The 24,376-nt window shown below is 32.7% G+C and overlaps 1 protein-coding gene across 1 annotated transcript; it reads right to left on the bottom strand.

Moving 5' to 3' along the window:
• Positions 1-63: 63 nt before the first annotated feature.
• On the bottom strand, positions 64-24,133 carry LOC106624112 (UNC93-like protein MFSD11). The gene is made up of 5 exons (XM_036357071.2): positions 22,940-24,133; positions 2,357-2,526; positions 1,826-2,295; positions 1,319-1,752; positions 64-1,251 (listed from the first exon to the last, which is right to left on the bottom strand). Exons 1-5 carry the CDS (start codon positions 23,024-23,026, stop codon positions 1,051-1,053), a joined length of 1,362 nt encoding a protein of 453 aa, XP_036212964.1. The 5' UTR covers positions 23,027-24,133; the 3' UTR covers positions 64-1,050.
• Positions 24,134-24,376: the final 243 nt, after the last annotated feature.

Here is a 24,376-nt window from a genome sequence, read left to right as displayed (position 1 = left end):
CTAATTTTCATTTTAAAAATTTTAGGACTTCGACAATAAAAAAATGAGCTCTTTTGCAAGATGTTCGGATCGACAAATATGAATATTTGTAATGGCTATATTTTATTTAAATATTCGAATATTTCAGGTAGAACTCACAATTTTAGGTATATATAATATAATTATTTACAAAATAGTTTTTGTTTCTTTTTTTTCAGGGTTTCCAAAGCACTTATTTTATATTTAATTGCACAATAGCATAATTTTCCAAAACAAAAAGATATAAATTAAAAACGTCAATTAACCTGCGCAAGTTTTCTTAAAAAAACTGAAAAATTCTTCTTTTCTATTTAAAATATTCTCCATTACTGCTAAGCAATCAAAACAACTACTAATTGTATCTGTAAAACGATTATATCGGACGAAAACTTCGTGTATCATTTAATATTAAGGGTCTAACAAGTTTTATTACATATATTTATAATAATATGTATATACAGCAATTACAAACATACACTTACATTTATCTAAATTCAAACAGGATTTTTTAATACATATAGTCAACTTGTGTCTTGTTTTTTTTTATAAAATATTGTATATATAAAAAACTCATATCTAAAAACAAACAGTATGTAGTTTGGCGTTATAACAAATGGAAAATATTGCAATATCATTATTAAACGCATAAAAAATGCGTCGAAAATTTACACTAGTGAATTACAATATATAACAATATCTGTTTTTTTGTTTTTTAGCTTGACATTAATTATTGTCCCGGAAGACCAAACACTACCGACATAAGCCAACGCACATTTGTATACATCTACGTACATATGTATAAATACTTTATGCACACACTGTCGCAACAATGCCTTACTTTCGAAGTTCTTAATTACATTAAACCAAATATCGATTTCAACTTACTTATAAATATGTGTGTATATGTATATGAATATATTTAACTTTTCTGCTTCTGTTTCAGCTTTATAATTGTTGTTGTTGTCAGATCAGGTCGCATATGCCACATTCAGTTGAGCTTTACGGGGAGCTATAGGAGTTGAAGAACTTATTTTATTGATCATATGAAACAGAACGCGAGTCTTGCGAGACAGTTCTGGAGTCTTCCGGCGATTCTCGTTGTCGTCGCTTCACCGCCCATTCCACGATGCAGAAGCAAGCTGTGCCTATTGTGCCGAAAACAACCAAAATAACCAATTGAGCGCGCAAACCGAGATGTGAGGAGTAGTAGAAGCTTATGGCGGCAGCAATAGACTGAAAGTAAATAGTGAGAAAATATTACTTAGAATAATGAAACTTATATAATATTGGTAAAGCCAACCTGCGTGAATTTGAAGAGCGCGAAGGCGCCCACGGAATTTTTCACATACACACCACCCAACATCGAGTAGATCTGTGTATTCATGCAGGCATCGCCAAGACCCAACATGAAAGCGCATAAAAGAGCAATCCAAGCACGTGGTGGATCCATATACGAGATGTCTTCGGTATCTTTGAATGGCGCATTGTCGGGCAAGTTGAGGAATATCAGAAAGAATGCAATCATATGTATGACATAGCCGGCAATTACGATGGGATCGCGTCCAAAGCGTGTTGTCTTCTTGCCGAGAATGCCGAACAGACCACCGCCGAATACCTCACCAGCGCCTATACAAATGCCAGCCAAGCCAACGATTTCCTTCGGTGTGTTGTGTATCTTCTTCGTGAAACCAATGGATGGTCCATAAACGCCGCTAAAGAAGGATAATTCCATACCTGTAAGCAATAAATTTTTAAATTTTAGGTATTTAAATTAAACTTCGAATTCTTGACTTTAATAAAAGCTTACCAGTATAGAGAAAAGCGACGCTAAGTAAGAGCATATCCCTTGTGATGAAGAGTTGTCCAGCCGATTTGAGCGCATATACTGCGCTACCCCAGCCAGTACGATGCTGTTGTTGCTGGCGTTGCATTTCAGACGTGCCCACCGAATTATCCTCCATGGGACGCAATGCTGCCAGGAATACTATACCTAATACAGCTAAAGCCGTCAGTACACCAATGACCATGGTGCGTGTGCCCGCATCAATGTGTTCCTTATCTTGGAATTGGAAATAGACGAAGATGTTGCCGAAAAACATACTGCACTGCAGTAGCGCCCAGAAGACGCCCGAGTTGCGTGATATCGTAGAGAGATCGCTGCATCGTGCCAAAAAGTTACCCTGACCGGTCCAAGTGATGGCGGCACCGGCGCCCAAAATACCACTCGACAAGTAGAGCAGCCAATTGGAGGGAAATAGAAAAACGAGCATGAAGAGCCTGCGAAAAAAGACGGTTAATGATAAATAGTTATTTGAGTCATTTAAATGGCTTTGCTTACGTATAAGTGAGTGAGCCCACCAACATGGCCACACGGGGACCTGTGAATGAGATGAAGGACGGCGCTAGCCAATTGCAAAGGGAAAATGTCGTATAAATAATCGCCAAACTGGTGTAGCCATCGCCGGTGAAATTATTGTCCTCCTTCGCAATGCTGTCTAGAATTGTTTTCTGAAAGAAAAAATAATGAGAATATATATTTAAATTGAGTTCACTTTTTGAGGTTGAAAAATAAATTAAGGCTGAGACAGGTGTTTTAGTTACTGTAACAAAAATAGTTTTTGAAAAATGTATAGCTTTATATTATGAACTAACTTGTTATCCCACATATTGATATATTCTGAGATTCACTGCAATATCTGTTTTTCGGTACCACTTGGGTTCCTTCGATATTCGATATAGGTATAGGAGATATAGGAACTTATCAGGAACCCGCCCATCCAGTATCGAAGAGCTCGATTTGACTTGTGTAACTAGAGAAACCTCAATACTGTCAAGGATATTATCTTCGCAAGATACATTTACATCTCTTCCTATCGTGTAACCTCGTCAAAACAGCACTTTTCTTGAGTCTTCCATTAGTTCACATCTATAACAACTTGATTACTGTCAGTAAAAAGAGGTTAGGTTTCTACGCACGATCCTGATGGGGCTTACCCCTGAGCTGCTAAAGGATATCGGAAGAAAAATTCCAGTAATCGCGCCGCTAGTTCACCTGTATGCCGGAAGATGTGAGAACCAAGGTTTATTAGCCTTAATATCGCAAAGGCATACCAGACAATCGCATGGTCCCTAATGGGATAATGTCCAGTTGAAACCACTACGACCTGGGAAAGCTTAACATTGCTGAGAATAAAGTGCTGACTAGACCTTTTGCAAAAAACCAACGATAAAACCACTACAATTTTTTCTTGAGCTCAAAATTACTTTCAATATTCTCAAAGAGAATACAGCTTTATAAATTTTTATATCCTTAAGAGGATATATTATGTTTGTCCCGAAGTTTGTATAAATAATATATGTAAAATATATATATAAGTGATCAGTGTGACGAACCGATATCCGTCTGTCTGTCCGTCTGTATATACGCGAAATAGTCACTCAGTTTTTGAGACATTGCTCTGAAATTTTGCACAGGTCCTTTTTTCATTAAGAAGCTGTTCATTTGTCGGAACCGCCGATACCGAAAAACTATAGTATATAGTTGTCATACAAACCGACTGATCAAAATCAAGTAGTCGACGTGTTTTCTAAATTTGTAAATTTTAAACATTGAACTCCATCGATAAATTGCGGATACACCTTGAACTATTTTAAAGTATAATTTTCGGCGCATTTCTTTGCGAGCGGCCACACGTACGTTATACCATACATATGTTATATTCATGTATATGTAACATAAAAGTTTGTGTGAAAATAAATGCGCATCAACTGAAATTACGCTATAAAATGTTAAAACAGTCGGAAGTGAGTTAAATGGCACAATTAGCATATAAATATCAGCAACGCGCTTGTTTTGCTGTTTCTGTTGTTTTTGTTGTTGTTGTTGCTGTTGTCGTCAATGCTAAAAAGTGATTGACCGCTAGCATGCAGGTCCATAATAGGAAAACAATATCTACTTATTTATCTATGCTGTGGACGTGTCAATGGACGGAAGTAAACTAGAATATGCAAAAACAATAGCAACGGCAACAATAAATTTATATAACTGTATCTTTTTATAAATAATTATACTAGTTGATATTAAGAGAATAAAGATAATTTGAAATTAACACCGCTATTATGGTTTTCAACTCCATTCGGTTAAGTTGAAGTTGAAGTAAATCAACTTTAGAACAACACAACTCTTCCTCTTCTTTTAAATAATGTGTATTGTGGATTCATAAATTATTTTCGTTTAAATAAGGAATTATTCTGATTTTTACTAAATGAGATGATGGAACGTTATCACAAACTCTCCATTTCCTTGCTGCCTACAGCCTTTGGACTGAACGAACCTAAAATATCTATGGTTGTTACAAAACAGGGGTTGAGTTGACAACTATAGTACCGAATCTCGGAACTTCAACCAAAATGCAATTGGGTTGAAAACCGTATTAGGGCCCTAAACATTCACAAAGCATTTTTGGAGGCATAAATTAATAAAGCAACAAAAGCAAAACATATATAACTATTAGCATTCAGAATGTATTTATGAATTTATAAATATTTATATTAAAAAAACCTGAACAAATATTCATTCAGCTGCCGTTGTTCATTGTTCAAACTCATTTTTTTGTAGATACCCGCAAACATGCGCTTACTTGGACTCTTCCCGGCGCAAGTCGATACTAAATGTTCATAAAAATTCCACGTTTGCATAGCCGTAAAGTTGTTTCATTTATTTTAAAACTTTTTGCAGCAGAGCGTGTTTTTCCAATTATAATTTTTGCGATCTCGAATTTTTAAAGGTGCAAAAGCCATATGTATGAGATCATGCGTTTAATGAGATGCCAAAAAGTATCACACTGGAGCATTGAACTGCGTTTATTTTAGAAGTGTTTTGTTGTTTTTGCAATAATTGGAGACGAGTTAAAGTATAGAAGTGTATTTGAGTACACGAATTGTGCAAGCAAGTCAGAAGTGCTGAACCAAGTGTCAATATAAAAGCTTAGAATCTATTTCAGTGATAACTCAGTGATAACTGAAATAAATTCTCAGTAAATTTAGCTTTAAGAACACAGTTGAGCCCCATATTGATGTTGTTGTAAGTCACTTGAGCTATGGGTTGATGTTCTTTATATATAATTATTATATATAATATTTAAATTTATAATAATAAAGTTTTCCATACAAAGACATGATTTTGATCGTTCAGTTTGTGTGACAGCTATATGCTATAGTGGTTCGATATCAGCGATTACTACAAATAGGCAGCGTCTTGGAAGGAAAAGGAAAAGTTTCAGAACCATATCTCAAAAACTGAGCGCGTATATACAGTCAGATGGACAGACGGACATAGATAAATAAATACATATGTATATTTTATAGGGTCCGCGACGTTTCATTCTGTTTGTTACACACTGCGTGGCAAACTTAGTAGATATACCTTCAAAGTATAAAAATAAAATGTTGAGTTTTAGCGCTCAGCTTCAGCAGTTATGCCAGTTATAAGTGTATCAGTTTATTGATGCAAAAGAGCATATTAAATTAACATTAATTAAGCTATATTAAGCATGACAAATGGAAAAGTGCAAATATACTCACATACATACCCACTCACAAGTATAAATTTATTTTAATGGCGTTATACATATATTGTATATTTATATAAGAAAGTAACTAAAGTTAAGTGAATATGAGAAATTCTAATCGAAGATGCCCGAACACAGTGTGGTGCAAAAATTAAGCAATTTCAATGCCGAATACATACTTCGTCGACCTGTTGAGTCGTGTATTAATGTTGTGGTTGAGGTTATATGTTTATAAAACTATTCAAAAATGATCGACAAAGTAAAGAAAATTATGCTAAAGCAACCTTCCGGTCCGGAATAATAGAACTAAATTTTCTTGATTTAAGAGTCAAATTGGATGGTGAAGGAGATGCTTGACTAAAAAATGTTATATTTTCATATTTTCTACATTTGGTTTCTTGTATAATTTTTTGTTTGCGATACTCAAATTCCTTCACAAAATCGATCGAGGCCAAATATGAATTAACTGGAAAACTGCTGACTATCCTAACCGATGCCTATAATAATAAATTTGTATATTTGGCTTGACTCAAAATGAGCCTCTCTTGAAGACGACAATCAGAATTTATATTAGAAACTAAAAAATATGCTGGGTCAGATAGGAAAAATCGCTGTGGCATTTCCATTCAAATAATTTTGTTAAAGCCAATCAAACAACAAATATACTTGTAATATATGACCTCCAAATTAAAAAAAAAAATAGATTGAAACAATTATGGAGTCTTTGAATACAAGTTAAATTTGACTCTAAAGAAAACTCGAAACGTATAGCAAGTATGATGAATCGATGATGACTGAGAGGAATAGTGAAAAGATATTGCAAGATTTCATTCATTTGCAACATCAATAGCTACAAAAGGTAGCGTATAATGATGAAATTGTAAGTGAGAAAATATATTGCTTCCTTTATAAAATCCATATCATTAAATTATACAATATTTTTTCTTATTAACTCTTAACGGAGAATCTAACTATAACATTAAATAAAAAGGGTTTAAGTGTGGGTCATCACTCTTACACCACACTGTATATACTTTCACAAAGCTTTAACTCGCAAACTATATACTTAGCTTGTTATTGTAGCTATGCGGTCCGCAATGTAGAGAAGTGAGATATCAAGTTGAAAATGTAACGCAAAAATTAAATTAATGACGCATCCATTACACACGCCAGAAGACCCAAAAGGATTGCTATAAATACTGTCAAGTGATGACTGTCACTCTTGCGACTGAAATTGTCAACAGAACGGGAAATGAAGATAAACAAACTGAAAGCAATCAGGAAAACTACTCACAAACCAGAGATGTCATAAAACTATGCAATTAATAGGTAACCAAAAGCTGCGCGTGTACATCATATACTTATATACATATTTGAGGGCGTAGCAAATTATGGAACTTCTCAGGTCCCAAAAAATGTTTCGAACCGAAATGTTTACTTATATTCAAATAATTGTTCATGGTTTTGCAGTGAATGAGTAGGTTCATGCTTACATAATATTTCTGGAATAATTTAAAACGATTTTTATTTTTTATACAACTCTCTTAAAGCGATATATTAGAAGCTGAGATAAAAAACCAACTCCCACAAAGGAACTAAAACCAGTATGAAGATTTGCCATGGTTTATTTCAACTTAATATATTTTACTTTCGGTAAAAAGAAAAGAAGGTCGTACGAGAGCAAAGAAGCTTTAATATTATGTTACGATGCTTCTTCTATTTTTCCCCTAAGAGTATTGCGCCAGTAATAAATACAATAGTTTTATTCTCTCCAAAAATACAAAAAGAGAGTTGCGTGCTTACTTTGTTGAAATTGCATCAAATCTGAAATATTTTGGACATCGTAATCAATATCTTCTTCATTGAATTGCAATACATCAATTTATAATTTTCAAGAAGAACCGGCTATTAGCCTTGGGCCCACATGATTCCTAATAAATGAAACACGATTGACTGTGCAATCAAATAAATAATGTAAAACCTGCTTTTACTATGATTTTCGCAATGTGTTCCGGTGATTCTTCTTTGAAAATTGACTTTATCATTTTCGTGTCACTTTTGTCTTGTGAATTTATAGACGCGTGACGCAAAACTAACCAGTTTAAGAGCAAATTTTGAAAGGCAGATGCAAATTCCAAATTTGAAACGACACAATATCAAATTGAATAAAATAATTTTAGAATTTTTAAGATGCATGGAGTCATATAAATTATTGAAAAAAGTTTAGCTGATTAAAGATGCTTTTGGTTATAAAATAAAAAGTAATTATGATTTCCATATGTCTATTAGTGTATGTTTTGAAGCTGTTTGTTTACGACGAAAAAAAAAAAATTAACAACGAGTTTGCTTAAAATTGTGTGCAAGAGGCCATTTAGGGAATCTATTTTATCACGGACATGAGAATTTGTGTGGCACAAAGCATTCAGTGGAGGTCGTTCAGACAACGAAAGCTTGCCTAAGTCGTCCATCCACCACTGTTAATGACGATAATATTGAATCATCAGAGACAAGCAGATGATCTCAGCATTTCTTTTTGAACGACTCAACACAATTTGGCTAATGTTTTGGATAGGAAGCGTGTCAAAAGACTTGACAATTTTGTAAAAACAACATCGAGTGGAGATCGCAATAGTGCCAGAACTGAGTGTATGGAAATTTGAATTAATTGAAATCAAGTTTGAAGGCGATAATAATAATGTATATTAAAATACATGAAACTATATATCTTTTGATGACATTTGAGCTTCGCGATTTGAAAGCGAGGTAGGCAACAAATATGAATAATAAAGTGTTTTTCGATTTTTTCGATAGTAAAGTCGAAATACTTAAAGAACCCGTTAAATTCTAACCAAAGTTTACCAAAATTTTGATCACGTCAAGTTAAATAGAAGTCCAATTCGAGTTTCATTATTCTAAACTAATAGTTAGTGTCTTCTTTTATGGTGACATTTGGTTTCACAAAGAAACAACTAAACAACGTGAGAAATTGTTGTCAAATTCGATGATAAGGGTCTTGATTGAATTTTTTTTTATCTTGATTGAATGTAATACGTAACTGAGTACTCAGAAACAAAGAAAACCCCTTGATATACTAAAAAATTTGGATAACGTTATTAAAATATTCCGTAATCTCGAGATGCCAATTTTTAGATCGCGAAATAACAGGAATTGCATCTTTTACATATAAAGTTTATTATCGACGCACACTTAAGCTAATAATGCAATATTTTCGCAACTTGATTTATGACAAAGTTAACCTTTTTAGCTTGATAAGGTTAATTTAATCTGAAAATAGGCCTCAATATTGCCAATAATATATGCATACAATTTTGTACTTCAAATTAATATTAATAACAAATGTGCAATTCCTTAGATGTAGATATGTACATATGTATGTATATACATACGCAACTAATCGCTAAATGTCAGCAAGTATATGTTTGTATACTCGTATGTATGTAAATAGGTGAAATTTTATTCTGTTACTTTGCAAGTTAATCTAGATTACTCTGCTAATAAATAAATGAGAAAAAGTGTATTTTCAAAGCAATTGACGTAGGCGCATAATTCTTAAGAAATCGATTGCAAAGTGGGAGACCTTAACACATAAATCATATCAATAAAGGCCAATAACTGATAAGTGCCACTTTAAAGCACATTCCAGCACTCAATGACCTCATTCATTTCAAAAAATAAAAGTAAAAACAAACAAAAATTGTGTAATAATTACAGATAAATTACATAAAAAACACAAACAAACATTTCGTAGCATTCTCAAAAGTGAATTCAAAGTGTTTGGGTTATAAAGTTAGCTACTTTACTGACCTGAAAATAAATTACCGTTTGCCCAAGCTCTTACTTTATTTTTGAGGAACCTAACAGTAATACTTTACACTCTATTAATTATAATTATAATAAATTACCAAGACTTCGATGAGTTGTGTAATCGGATGAAACGAATAGAGACCACTTTCCCCTTCGTTTATTAATGGATAATCAGCGGGAATCGGTTAATTGCTTTATACATAATATGTTTATTATGACTACGTAACCGTTTGAAAACTCCACTAGTATAATTGTCTGGGCTTCACTATTCAGCTGGTCACTTACATTGATCTTTCGACATCAATACAACTTTTTCCAAAAAAAAACATTAAAAAATTTTTTTTGGTTAGGTCACAGTGTGGGACAATCTCCTTGAAAGCTGTATTTTAATCTAATATGGGTTTGATAGGCAATTATTTTTTTACCGGCGATCTTCTATACCAAGAGAATCTGAACAACCCTATTTATTTTTTGTCAAAAAGTAAAAATGAGCTTCTGAGTTTCCCTCTAAATATACAGTAATTATAAGTTAATCAGGCAGATTTTGGTCCAGCTATGACAACATAAAGGCCAACAACCTATTTAAGACCGTCAAAGAAAGAGTTGTACTATATCCTCGACAAAAGTGTCACAGACAGGGTTATCTATATTTTGCAAATAAAAACATTATTAGAATGGATGCCGAAATAGTTCATACCTGACATTTATCAAGGGTACTTCATAAGTAGTTTAAACAGGGTGAAAAACCATATAAACAGCAAACGAGAGCCTAAACCAACTATGAGAAATTAAGAAACAGTTCCCAAAATAGTCGGAACAATCGGAACCAGCCGGGATTTATATCCGGCCTTGAATTCCTTTATCATTCTCATTATATACATTATCTTTAACTAGTTTTGAAAATAAATATTTTAATGTAAGACAGAGAGAATAGTAATTAAAATATTTCTTTCGTGCTCTTCCATTATGCACAGATAAATTTGTGTTTGTTGAAGCAAAGACTCTCTAATAGTCCGTTAACTTACAACAAAAAACATGGTTAATTATAACATATTAAAAATTCTCATCGTTTCGGTATGTGAAAAAAGTGTACTCGTGGTCAAAGGTAAAAAAGGCTTTTCGCAATTTACAGCGAAGCAGTAGGTTTTATCATACAAAGCTTTCAGACAAAATTTGAAGATAAATAAATATATATGAAATATGTATCTATAAATCATCAAGTATCAATACTTTTTCCTAAGACCTATCATTTGTGAGACATAATGATCGTAATTAATTAATATGAATACGTATCCATGGTATTTTTTTTTACCCTTGACCACGATTTTTTTCACCTTATACATTTTTTCTTTTACATACCGAAACGAATAGCTGTTTAGCATGTTATTTTTAACCATGTTTTCAACATATTCACTCATTTTCAGCTTGTTGTAAATTAATGTAACTTCACTCTTATTTTCTGGACTAATTTGACCGACCTATATTTAACCTTCAATTTTAAGGAATATTATTCTCGTGATAAATAAGATCTTTGAAAAAAAAATATATAATAAAGAAAATAAAAGATTTGTTTAAAGCAATAACGAAGCAATTAAAACCCAATAAAACAACAACAATTTAGCAAGAACTGTGTCAACTTGCTTATTAAATGGCAAAGCATAAAATTAGTGCAAAAAGTAACCGACACTTTATTTACAAAACAATAAAAATATGAAAACAATGAACTGTGAAACAACCGAGATAACAAAATATTTATGTAAACTGAAAATTTTAATAAAATATTTATAAGCAATAAAGAGTTGACTTGCGCACTTTGGTTAATGACTAGTGGTTTTGACAAATACCACACAAATATTAATGACAAATCGGTTAATGCAGCAAAACCGAATTCCCAAAACGCTTATGCAAATTCGTTATTGCTCATCAGAGTGTTGAGCCGCAACAACTCAGTTTCTTGTATCTCATTTCAAACCGTTAATATAATATAATAAACCAATATACGAGTGCACATGTACTCGTTTGTTTTTCTATGTATTAACCAATATTTAATAACCATACACACACATAATTGCTCGTTGCTATTTTATTTATATTAACATTATTGCGTCGTTAATTTTACCGCAAGCCAATATACAATATTTTTTCCAAATATTGCACGCATGTGCTCTAAAAACTAAAGTAGACAACGAATCAAGTATAAAAACAAAGCATAAAGAAATGAAAAGAGATTAATTAACTTAAAAATCCCAACGAAAAAATTATTGTTATTATAAAATTAAGGTTGTCCCAAAACTGAAAACCTTCATTCATTTTAATATAAGGAGTTATAATATTTTTAATGGATATATTATTTTTTGAGGTTATCAAGCATTTCTGGTTATATTTTCTGACAGCCAGAGCCTGAATGTAATTAACTTAACACAATATTTTTCCCATAATGAGATCAAAACAGAGATACATAGAAAAAAATTAAAATAAAAATAGGTGATAAATAGAAATTTGTTCAATCGAAAAAAATACCTTCCCTTAGTCCTCGATATTCTGAGTACTATTTTTTGTAACTCTGGTTCACTTTAAGTATATTTTAAAATATTAGATAATACCACTTTTTTTTAAAATAATTTTTTATCTTATTGTTTTTTTTTTTGCACATTTCTATAGTCTATACCTTTAAAAATACCATACTAAAATTGTTTATCAATATTTCAAATATATTTTTAGTTACTGACTTCTAACGTGTCGCCGTTAGGGTCAATCTGCTCAATCAGTTTATCCTAAAACGCATTTTTCTCGAAACAGCAAATTTTGCATGTACGATATATAGACATATAAAATGACATGTACACATATTAAAAATTAAATTTGGCAGGCCAAAAACGATCAAAATATTGGGCAAAAAATTTTACTTGTAATTTTTGTATTTATGGCTAATATCTTCTAATTTAACTTTTTCTTTAGGTTTCATCCACGGAGAAGTCCGAAATCACTGTCATGATGAGTTTGGAGGTTGATACAAGATAATTTAGTACTTAAGGATCACAGTCCGCCCACAGCAGATTCGGTTAAATCAGTTCCGATGTTCATTATTGTGATTATTTTTTAATATTACAGAAAGCTAACTAATACATTGCACTTGGGTGTAACTTAACTTGAACTAGTTTCGAAATGGCTTGAAATATAATTATGGTATTAAACTACAGTCAAATCAATAATATATCGACTATACCAATAATGTTCTATTGCCAGAAGAGAACAGAATAGGAGGATCGCCGATGTACTACAAACAACTTAAGAATTCTAAGTAGAACAATATTAATTCAAATTTCATAAACTTCACTATATCCATAGGAATACATAAAGAATTCCCGTGTCGATTTATAATGTATCAATATATAACCCAATTAAAACACTGTGCATGAAAAGTGAACGGCTATGTTACGGCTGAGTGGTTGACTGATCTTTGACTTGGTTATTATTTCCAAATGCAGAAAACAAATAGTTTTGGTGGGCTCGTCTCTGCTGCCGCTATTTGTTGTGGCGAGTTTATGTTTATGCTTATGCGAATAAGTATACAAATGCACATTAGGGGGGTTGTTTTTTTCGTAAATAAAATTTATTAATGAAAATGCAGAAGAAAAAATATATTCGTATTACTACTTCTAAGTAAAAACCTAAACAAAAACTAATCATATATATCCCGAAAACTTTTTGTTTCGACTGATTCTAAACATTATACAATATGAAGATTTTTGTAATATTTGAAATTTATTAGAATAAACCGATTTCTGATACTTTTGTCATGCTCAAAACGTTATTTTACAACATGTGAGCGAGGCCAGCGTGCAACATCTGGCTAGCTCATCAGCTTTACGGTTGCCAGCGATTCCGCTTTGAACAGGCACCCAAACGAGTCTGATGATGAAGTCGCTTGATGCTATTTCTTGTGATGACAGACAGTTCTTGATTAGCTTTAAGGGCAAATTACCGAGCTCAACGCTATTATTGCTGCTCTGAAATTATTTTGAAATAGAACTGTCCTATATCGAAGTTTGACTTAAATATTGCATTATACATATGTATGTATATACCCAATCTAAGAAGTTAAAAACAAGCTCTTTATGTACTGTATTTAATTTCTCGGTAAAAATCGAACCGACCTAATGTGTTATGCATTACGATACATAGATACAACTGAACACACGCGCATTCATAAATGTGAATGGCTAGAGGCAAATAGAGCTACACACCCACTTTGACAAAGAAAAAACCAGTTTTACAACACAATTACAAAAATGCAAAAACATTCAAGCTTTTTTGTATATGTGTAAGGGTGTAGTAGATGTAGTTTTGTTCAAAAGTGAATAAAAATAAAAATAGGAAAAAATCTGTTAAACCAGCTACGCGAATTCCAGTGTGATGCAAAAATTAAAACTGAATTTTAAGCAGGTACATACATATGTGTGTATATATACATAAGTATTTACACGGCTGTGTATATCGGACTAACTGATAAATATTTACAGTGTGCACATGCGAGCGTCTAACGTTAGACATATGTTATTGCTTTCTCTTTTTAGTGACCGTGAAACTTTTGCGCGCTGAGCACATGTACATATGTATTTATAACATACAGGAACATAAATACAAACAAATTTATTTATTTATGAACAAATTTTTTACCAAAACTCTAAACGAAGAATTCGCGAATCTTTTATAACTTTTTTGGCATTGAAAATTTCATTTGTTGACATTTCAAAAGCTTTGCACTTAAGTTCATAAACTTACAAAGGAGAGTGCGCGGAAAGGAGAATGAAATTAAAGTCGCTGACATGTTATTAAATTACTAAGAAAGTAATCAGAAACTAATTGCCTTAAGGGGCACACTTAGTGTGACAGCCTAAAAAAGGCGATTTTTAAGAATTTGAAAGAAAAACTACTGTTTCTCAAATTTAAGGGTATATTTATATGTACAAGTATGTACATATTTTAAGAATACATAGTAAAATTAAAAAAAATAACTTAAATATTTTTCGAGTTACACACGATCTCCGACGATGCTAATAAAATCATAAATGCTGCCGTGATGCCGGCCTTTTCTGTTGTTGGAACCTAAAAAAATATTTGACTACAAAATATTGTCCGTACAATGACTTACGGTCGAAAAAAATTAAAATTTGACAAGTTGAATTTGGAGCTGATTGAACTGAGCGGCTACACTTTAGAAGACTGTAACTCAATAACTATTTGATATATCGATTTAAAATTTTAGTATGTTATTTTTATAGGTATAACCTATCAAAATATAAAAATAACAAAGTACGAAAAGTTAAAATTTTTAAAAAATTTTAAAAATTTCACATTAGGTGTGCCTTAAGTTAAAGTTACTAACAAATATATATGTTATATAGCTTTAGAGTCAGAATCCGATAGGCGATAAAAATTGACCGGAATTTCTGCTTATAATTACGTTATGCTTGGCCGCGTGACAAAAAAGTCAAAATACATATTTTTGTACATACCTACATACATACATAAGTATGTATCTGAGCATATGACAGCTTATAAAGCTTTTACGCCATCGAAGCTGCAGCGGTTTACTAAAAGAAAAATATCCATGCATATTAATTGTGGAAAATTCCTCTGCGCATGCGGTACAAAGTGCAGTTATTGCAGCAAAACCAAAAATTAACAAGTAAGGAAGGGCTAAGTTCGGATGTAACCGAACATTTTATACTCTCGCAAGGTCAAATGGTATACTCGTTTGAGATTTCTTTGTGGATTGACTGATATTTTCGGTAGAAGGTCAACTATAGGCACTGGGGTCCACATATTTAGTACTTAGGGGTTTGAACAGTTTTGGTTCGATTTAGACAATTTTTGGCCGCAAGGTGGCATACTTTAATTGCATTATTCACGCAAAGTTTTACCCCGATATAATCATTTTTACCTGATTTGCATAGTGGAATGTGAAAGAATCAGATGGAATTGAAAATGGTGTTACATGGGAAGTAAGCGTGGTTGTAGTCCGATTTCGCCCATTTTCGCACAATGACATAGAAACATGAAAAGAACGTTATGCACCGAATTTGGTTGAAATCGGTTGAGCAGATCTCAAGATATGGGTTTTCACCTAAAAGTGGGCTGTGCCACGCCCACTGTCTAATTTTGAACGCGGTTCCTATAAAGTCTTATAGTCATCTTATACCATCTCAGAGATAAAATTTAATGTCTCTGGCGTGTTTAGTGCTTGATTTATCGCGCTTTTAGTAGTTTTTAACAGTACCGTTATATGGGGAGTGGGCGGAGTTGCCACCCGATTTCAACTATTTTCACACCGTCAATAGAAGTGCTAAAAACATTTGCTTCCAGTGAATTTTGTTATTATAGCATTAGCGGTTTAGGAGATATGCACATTAAACCTATTAGAGGCGGGACCACGCCCACTTGGAAAAAAAAATTTTAACTGCAGATGCCCCTCCCTAATGTGATCCTGTGTACCAAATAACAGTCTTGTATCTTATTGCGGAGCTTAGTTATGGCAAGTTATTTGTTTTTGATTAATGGCGTTTTGTGGGCGTGGCAGTGGTCCGATTACGCCCATCTGCAATACCAACCGTCTCACGGTACCATGAAACATGTCTACCAAGTTTCATAAAGATATCTCAATTTTTACTCAAGTTAGAGCTTGCACGGACGGACGGACGGACAGACGGACGGACGGACGGACGGACAGACAGTCACCCGGATTTCAACTCGTCTCTTCATCCTGATCATTTATATATATATAACCCTATATCTAACTCGATTAATTTTGGGTGATACAAACAACCGTTAGGTGAACAAAACTATTATACTCTGTAGCAACAGGTTGCGAAAGTATAAAAATGTAATTTCAGGCCAAAGGCAAGCTGTAATAATATTGAGAGTATATGTATATGTACGAGTATGTGTATGTACATATGTATGTATGCTGTGTTACAAGCCTGAAGGTTGTTTTAAATCATTATAATTACAGCATATCCATGTAGATAAGTGTACGGATGTGTGTGTTTGGGTGCATGGAATAGTTTCGTTCATTGACTTGCTAAGCTTGTTGGTTAAATGGGCGCTACAAGTAGCTGTTCGTTTTTACATTCACTCACTGAAGATCAGCAAAGCAAATGCCACGATCTTAGGCAAGCACACGCCCCACAATTCAAATAATGCAGAAAATGGCGCAAGATAGTATAAAAGTTTTTTTTATTACAAAATGTTATAATGTACTATGTTTGAGGCTTGCGCTAGTCGTAATTGGCGGCGACTGGGAGCGGGCGTGAGCGCTTAGTTTTTAGCGCCTGTTTTATCGTATATTGAAAGTTTCTAAGCTGCTTTAGTTGTTGCACAAACACTTTTACTTCCATACACAAATGCATATTACATATTCCTTTTCTTCTTCAGTAATTTTTTTATATTTTCTTATCACTTTTTTTTTATCAAAACCTCATTTGTATATATTTTTTTTTTTACATAAATTTTTATTTTAAATAAGTTTTATTGTATTTGAAATTTTATGCAATAAATCAAAATGCGATTATATGTATTATACATTTTTTGTGTTTATTAAATTTTAAGAATGTAAGGCTAAAATTTACTTACATTATCTAATATTATTCATCATCATCATCTAATTGTATATGTCCTTATCAAATTTTTGGTTTTAATTGTTTTTATTTACCATATTTTTTTATTTATTTTTCCAATGGGGCAATAAATTTAATTAATGTACATATGTTTATTCACACTTAAAATCATGCTTATTAACAAAAGGCACCTAGGCGGATTTTTACTTGTTTAAAAATTGTTGAGCAACTTTATTTAAATTATTGTTAAATGTTTATCATACAAATATATATAAACATAACTTTTTGTATATGCAAAGTATTAATTCATAAAATAATAAAAAAAAACCCCATTTGAAACTCTTAAGAAGTCCTGTTTACTTTGAACGTAATTCATACAAGTTGCTAGCCTTGGACAAGTTCAGCATGCACACACACATGTTCATATCGATATTATTAATTTTTAAAGAGCAAAACTATAAATGATTAACTTGGTACTTGTATCTTTAAAATACCGGATTGCTTATTGACCTTGATTCCGTTCATTGGTAACATTATTTATATACGCACAAATACACATATGCAAATATATTCGAATGACTTCACTATTTTCGCAATGTAAATTGTAATCAAAAAGCTAAAGTTAAAATTTAGTCTTGAAAGGATATACATTTATACTGTATGAAATGGTACTAATTTTTGGGTACAATATAACATAACATACACAAAAAATCTGACCCAGACTGACAAAATATAAACTACATTTTCAGGTAGTTTAAACCAAGGCTTTATTATCGCCTTCATAATAGGCTACTGAGCTACAAGCATACCAACGTTTAATCCAATTTTCCACACACTAGTTTAAGTATCGGCTGGGATGGTCTTCAGTGGCGTAGCTACCTTGGGTGGCATCCGGTGCGGAAGTTTGAGGTGTCCCGCCAAAGAAAGTAAAAAGCAATAAATGTTATATGATGAAGGGCATAATTCATTTATTATTTATAATTTTAAAGCAATAACAAAATACAATAATAATTAAGACAAAAAAGGAATTGTTATACAATTAAAATTTCTTCTTTCTGGCTTTGGCAGCTGCCAACTCAGCAATAACTTCATCGAAATTTATATTTTCTATTGCCTCGTGTTCGATGGCTAATATACCAAGATTGCTTGCCGCGATTGGGTCATTGTTGCCCGCAAATAGTTTTTTATTAATTTTAATATACTGAAATTCCTCTCACATTAAAATACGGGCACGCAAACCGTCATGAACAATTTCAGCGCAATCATAAAATTTGGAAGAGATTCTTTAAAATCACATTCTACAATAAACTTTAAAAAACCCCAAAAAAGGTGACATCCGGTGCGGCCCGCCCCTGCTAGCCCCCTTTGCTACGCCACTGATGTCCTTAGCGAGTTTTGGTTTTTTTAAGGCTCGACTAATTTTTTGATGTCATATTCATAAACCCAAGTCACGTCACTAATATTGATGCGTTTAATGAATGTAGGATTCTCAACTGCGATCTTGAGATCCTTTCATATCTCTCTGATGCCAACACAACGATTTTCAAGTACTGTTTCTTTAACTTTTTCGATGTTGTTGTCATTAATAGATGTGGATGGTTTTCTCGCATGAAGCAAGTTTTCGATAACTTCACGACCTTCACTGAACGCTTTGTGCAACTCAAATACTTGTGTACGTGATAAAGTAATCTCTCCAAAATTCTTTTGCAAGTTGTTAAATTTATTTTCCATGGTAAAAATCGCCAGACAAATTTTTCGAGTCGTAAACAAACAACTGCCAAACACACGCTAACTGATACATATATGGCGATCAAACTTCACACGAACATTAAAAAAGGTTGTACCAAACTAAGAAAAATTTTATCGATATATGGAACAGTAAAATATGATCGGTTGATTTTTGGAGGGAGTTGCGATTATATTTAGTAAAATTTGAATTTTAACTATAAAATTGCTGATAAAGCTCATGTATTTTGTATAAGAAATTATTCAGATATCTAATTTTATGTTATATTCACAAGAGCTATGTAACTTAATTCAAATACAATTAATAACCTTTTTTAGAAAATCACCTGTTAAAAAACATGTACATAAGTACGTACTAGGGTGAAGCGGAAAAATTTGTAGATTATAAAAAAAAAAATTTTGGAAAAAAGTCTTAAACGACAACATGCTTTCCTGAAGCGTTAAAATAAATTTTTAGTCAAAAACCGTCAAATTCGGAAATTTTTATATAATTGTGAAGAGTTTAAACCCAAAAAAAAATTTTTTGTCCAAAAGAATGTTTAGTCCAAATTGATTCCAATGTTAAAAAAGATTTTTTGTTTTTTACCTCAGGCAAAGCAAAAAAAAAACTATTTTTTTTCGCTCCACCCTAATATGTACTACATACATATGATATGTATGTACACTATGATAAGGCAATATCACAGGAAATATAACGGCTATTAATTGGTTGTAAATATTATATTTATGGCATATCGAAATTAGTTTATATCCTTGCACAGCAGCGTGAAGTGCCGATAATTATAATAACAGATGATATGCTTTTGTGTGTACATATGCGTTTGATAAGCAAATTTCGCATGACTACAAACAACTTTTAGAGTTTTGCAAAATTTCCATAGCCCAAAAAGCATTTGAAATTATTACTCAATTGCGCTCATATTCAAACATTCCACGAGAAATCCAAAGGTGGAATCTGGAATATGAATTGATACTACAATAACAAAAATAGTGTTATTAACGGTAAAATATTTTTAGTTTTGCGCTAATATACGCTTACTTAGTCCACGAGCGACTTTCATACAAACAGTTGGCACACCACACCTATACCACATATTTCAGAAAATATAAGCTTTATACCCGCCATTCAACATTTTTCATATTTTAATTTTAGAAATTGTTCTATAAGCTTTTTTCAATATTACAATGCATGTCATCTTCACACAACTTCAGCACTCCTCGCGTGACTGGGAAACTTACAAGTATTTATTAAAAACTGTAATAATGAAGCAGCAAATTCTATTCGGCATAATTAGTTACTATTTAGGTCAACATTGTCTTGGGTGAAGAAAAAAAATCAATATTGGTGATAAGGTAGTATTGAGTGTAATAGGAAATAACGGAAATGTAGCTGTATTGTAGATTGTGACATCTTCATCAATTATGAATTGAATATGTACAGACATAGTTATGTACATAAATGAAATACATACATATGTATTCGCTTTGAAGTAGTAATCAGAACTTTTGAAATATACGCGTAAATCGAAGTAAATAGTCTATAACTAATTATTACAACCAATGTCTATGCATGTAAACTATTAAAATACACTTAAGTATATAAAACGCTTCAGATTATCCGTCTATCTGTCCGTCTGTATATACGCGATGTAGTCTCTCAGTTTTTGAGATATTGGTCTGAAATTTTGTACACGTCCTTTTCTTATCAAGAAGCTGCTTATTTGTCGGAACCGCCGATATCGGAAAACTATAGCATATACATACAAAGCTGTCATACAAACTGACCGATCAAACTCAAGAACTTGTGTGAAAACTCTTTTATTTGTCAAGGTAGCTTCATGAAATTTGGCATAAATTATAACCAAGGCAAGACAATTTTCGAACATATTGTTCAGATCGGGCGTTATAATTTATAGCTGCCATCGAACTGACCGATCAAAATCAGATTCAAGATCTTTCTATATACTTGTATGCTATAAAAATATACCTGTGAAGGATATTATAGCTTCGGTGCAGCCGAAGTTAACGTTTTTCTTGTTTCTTTTTTTTTTTTTTTGTTTTAGTTTACATCCACGATACAAACGATCAAGATTAAATTTTCAAAAGGATTTTCTGAAAGTTTTTGATATTATAGTAACATCTAAAAGTATTTTTTTTATACATTTTAGTACAAATAAAATTTTTTCTAATTCGTAAGTAAGCGGGCTTTTCAAAATTTAAAATTTATCTATTTAAGCAAAAAAAAGTTTAAATTTAGCGTATGAGCACGAACCCTCCACAACACTCAACCCATTGCTATTTCAAAGTACTTTTCAGTTTATATTTGCTCATTTTGTATGAAGTTTATTTGTTTTCCACAACCATTCATTCAAGAATATTAAATTAAAGGCCATAGAATTCAATTACTGTATTAAAATTACTACCGTGTCACACATACTCACTTATGTACTAACAAGCATAGAAGACATACATACATACAGGTTGGTTGAAAGGTTTCTTCGCTTGATATGAAAAAAAATTTTGTTTGGTACGAAATATATTTTTTTATTCAATATAATCTTCCTTAACTTCAATCCACTTATTGCAATGATTCTAAAATAATTTGATGACATCCCTATAATGACTTTCCGGAAGCTCTGCAAAATATCTGGAAGGAATTGTTTCAGGTTTCTGAAGAGGTAGTAGTCGCTATGAGCCAAATCTGGTGAACACGGTGGTTGCTCATGCAATTCGTTTATTGTTAAAACAGCTTTGTGAAAAGGTGCATTGTTTTGATGAAAAATTATTATTTTTTTTTTGCTGCAAAACAGGTCTGAATTGTTAACGTTTGCGGCACCAACTTTCCAAATAGCTTTTCCATATGTAACTCTCCATGCAAAATATTAAGTACTCGTCCGTCTGAGATTTCATACTATGGTCAAACTTGGATCTTCACTAATCAATTTATGAACTTGATTAATTATTGCTGGTGAGGTTGCGGTTTTTGGTCGTCTTTCACGTGGATCGTCTACAAGCCTAGTACGACAACATTTAAATTCACCAGCCCAAAATTCAACGGTGTGTTTTGAAGGTGAGAGCTCCTTATACACTTCTAACAATTGTTCATAAATTTCCTTTGCTTTTATAACATTCAAAACAAAGTATCCAATCACTGCGCGATATTCAATTTTTTCCATATTAAATAAAAGTTGACGCATCACTTCAAATGGCTTGTAAAGAAATAATTATTTGTCAGAATGACAATAACGACAGACGTACCAACTTGAGAAAAAAAATTTAGAGCAGTAGTGCTATTTCTTGGTGAGAGCAGAAATTTTTCAACCAACCTGTACATGTATGCGCAACTTTCACTCGGCCACAGAATCAAGACAAATAAATAATGGCGCACTTGTACTTCTAAGTATTTATTTTAGCAGACAAAAAGTGGGCGATACCGTTACTATTCCATCTTAAGCAGACAAGGCTGGCAGAGCTTGTTAAACACCCACTCAAATGCACACACACACATACATCAATCGATTTACGCAAGCAAATAACCTATTATAATAAAAGTACGGATTCTTGGCGCTCCTTTTTCTATAAGTAACTACATTTATAAACAAGAGCCGTAAATATGTACGATTAAATAAAAAAGGTTATACATAGACACATTATATTATATATGTAGATACATGTAGCCGCAAATGTTTGCTCGTGCGCGCATAATAACGCCTTTTTCAATTTAGATGTATATTTTGTATGCTTTCCATTAATGACTAATGGACTTTACGAGGCGAAAAAGATTTAGCCGATTTGGCATTGTATAAAAATAAGGTTAATATGTAATGTATAGAACGACCCCATGACCTTCGTGTTATGATAAACTAACTTCAGTAGACTACGCTTAAAGATACAATACGTAAATACATCTTTATACAACAGTTTTATTCCTTTTGTCGATTTTACAATATAGTGGCTTCGACAGTAACAGCACCCACACACATCCAACACATATGCACCAATGGCCAACAACAGACAACATTCATCGTCCTTCGTGTATGCCAAGGATGCGCGCAATTAAAGTCAAGGATATGGTTACATACAAATATTTTTATATAGTACATCTCCACGAGCACATCTGTACATGAAGACCTATTTGAAGCAACTGCAACACATGCTTACCTCAATGTTACCCATAGTTTGGAAGGCTGTGAATACGAACATAAAGCCGAAGCCCAATATAATGACATTGACGAACTTCAAATCCATGTTTTAGCTTTTTTCAATGCGTGTAGTAAAATTCAATTTAATTTAAATGCAAATAATTATGTGGGACCGATATTCTTCTTTAATGCCTTTCTACGTCAGTATTGTAGGTCGTTTATTTAGTATTGGTGGTTAAGGTGGTGGGTCGGTTGCAATTTGTGTGGCCAACAAACAAAATGTGTGTGGAGCAAACACTCGAGACGCTTAGGCGTACGGACACACGTATACCCACTTGAAAGAGCCTGCACTTCCGTTGTCGCACATACGTCCTCGATAAGCTCGCAAACAGCAAATCCGTTTCAATGTGAAGGCAATGTTGTCACAACCGATTTTTTTAGTGTAAATTTGCAAGTAAATAAACCAGAAACAGCTATGCTTTTACACGCCAGCACATTACAACTATTTTAAAATCACGCTTAAGGTATACTTATATTATATTCTACAAACGTCACGTTTCAAGTTTCAGATTGAATCACGGCCAAAATCGTATCTTCACACAACAAAAAAAAGCAAAATCGTAGAAAGCACTTTTTAAAACTGCACAATAAAATTGATAAGCCTTTGTATGGTGGGTGTACTATTGGAAATAATTTGTGTGGGCGGTGACTTCCTGTAGCACATATTAACTAATATCACTGCTTAACGGATGTTATGTATTTACTCGCATTTACGTAGCTGAACTTTTGATTGAGCAATTGTGCATACAAATGTACATACTTATATTCAAGCAATAAATAAACTTTACATAAAAACAGTTTTTGAAATAAGATGACAAGCGAATGTGATGTACATCTGAAAACCAGACTGGACAAAAGAAAATCAACTGCACCGACGTTACCGACAAATAACGACGCAATAGGAACACGATTTACGCGACGTTGTTAGTAGACGAAAGCAAAATGAGAACTGGAGTCAGAGGCTCCAATTCTAAAATACTATATAATAGCCCTAACCGCTGTGGTTGCCACGAGAGCACCAACACACACAATTTCACACAGATTTGTATAAATACGAGCGATAAGAGGCGTTTGCGCGTTGATACATTGTTTTTTCTTAGTTATGTTTATACAGTGGGGGTGTGATTATACAAATTCCATGTTTTTTGGAGGCATGTATAAAAACAGAAACACCGATGAAAATATATTGATAACGCAACAGCAAAAAATAAATAGAAAATTGACAATAAGTACGATAAAAAATCACCAGACACTTCCTAATGTAGTACTACCAGACTGAGCTGAAATGGAAAGTTTAAATAATTTTAAAAATTTTAAAAACTTTTAATGTACTCAAAATACGAAGCTCTTAATATTTGAGAGAAAACCAATTTAAATAATATTTATTCATTAAAAC

This window comes from Bactrocera oleae, chromosome 2 (assembly GCF_042242935.1).
Source record: "Bactrocera oleae isolate idBacOlea1 chromosome 2, idBacOlea1, whole genome shotgun sequence".
Classification (NCBI taxonomy): Eukaryota; Metazoa; Arthropoda; class Insecta; order Diptera; family Tephritidae; genus Bactrocera; species Bactrocera oleae.
Note: the sequence above shows the minus strand (reverse complement) of the source record. Positions and strands in the feature narration are given on the sequence as shown.

Coding starts and splice junctions, on each gene's coding strand:
- LOC106624112 (XM_036357071.2), bottom strand. CDS start 23,026: ATGGATTTGAAGTTCGTCAATGTCATTATATTGGGCTTCGGCTTTATG. Junction 2,527..22,939: donor AAACTATGGGTAACATTGAG/GTAAGCATGTGT, acceptor TTTTTCTTTCAG/AAAACAATTCTAGACAGCAT. Junction 1,252..1,318: donor CGCTCTTCAAATTCACGCAG/GTTGGCTTTACC, acceptor ATTTACTTTCAG/TCTATTGCTGCCGCCATAAG.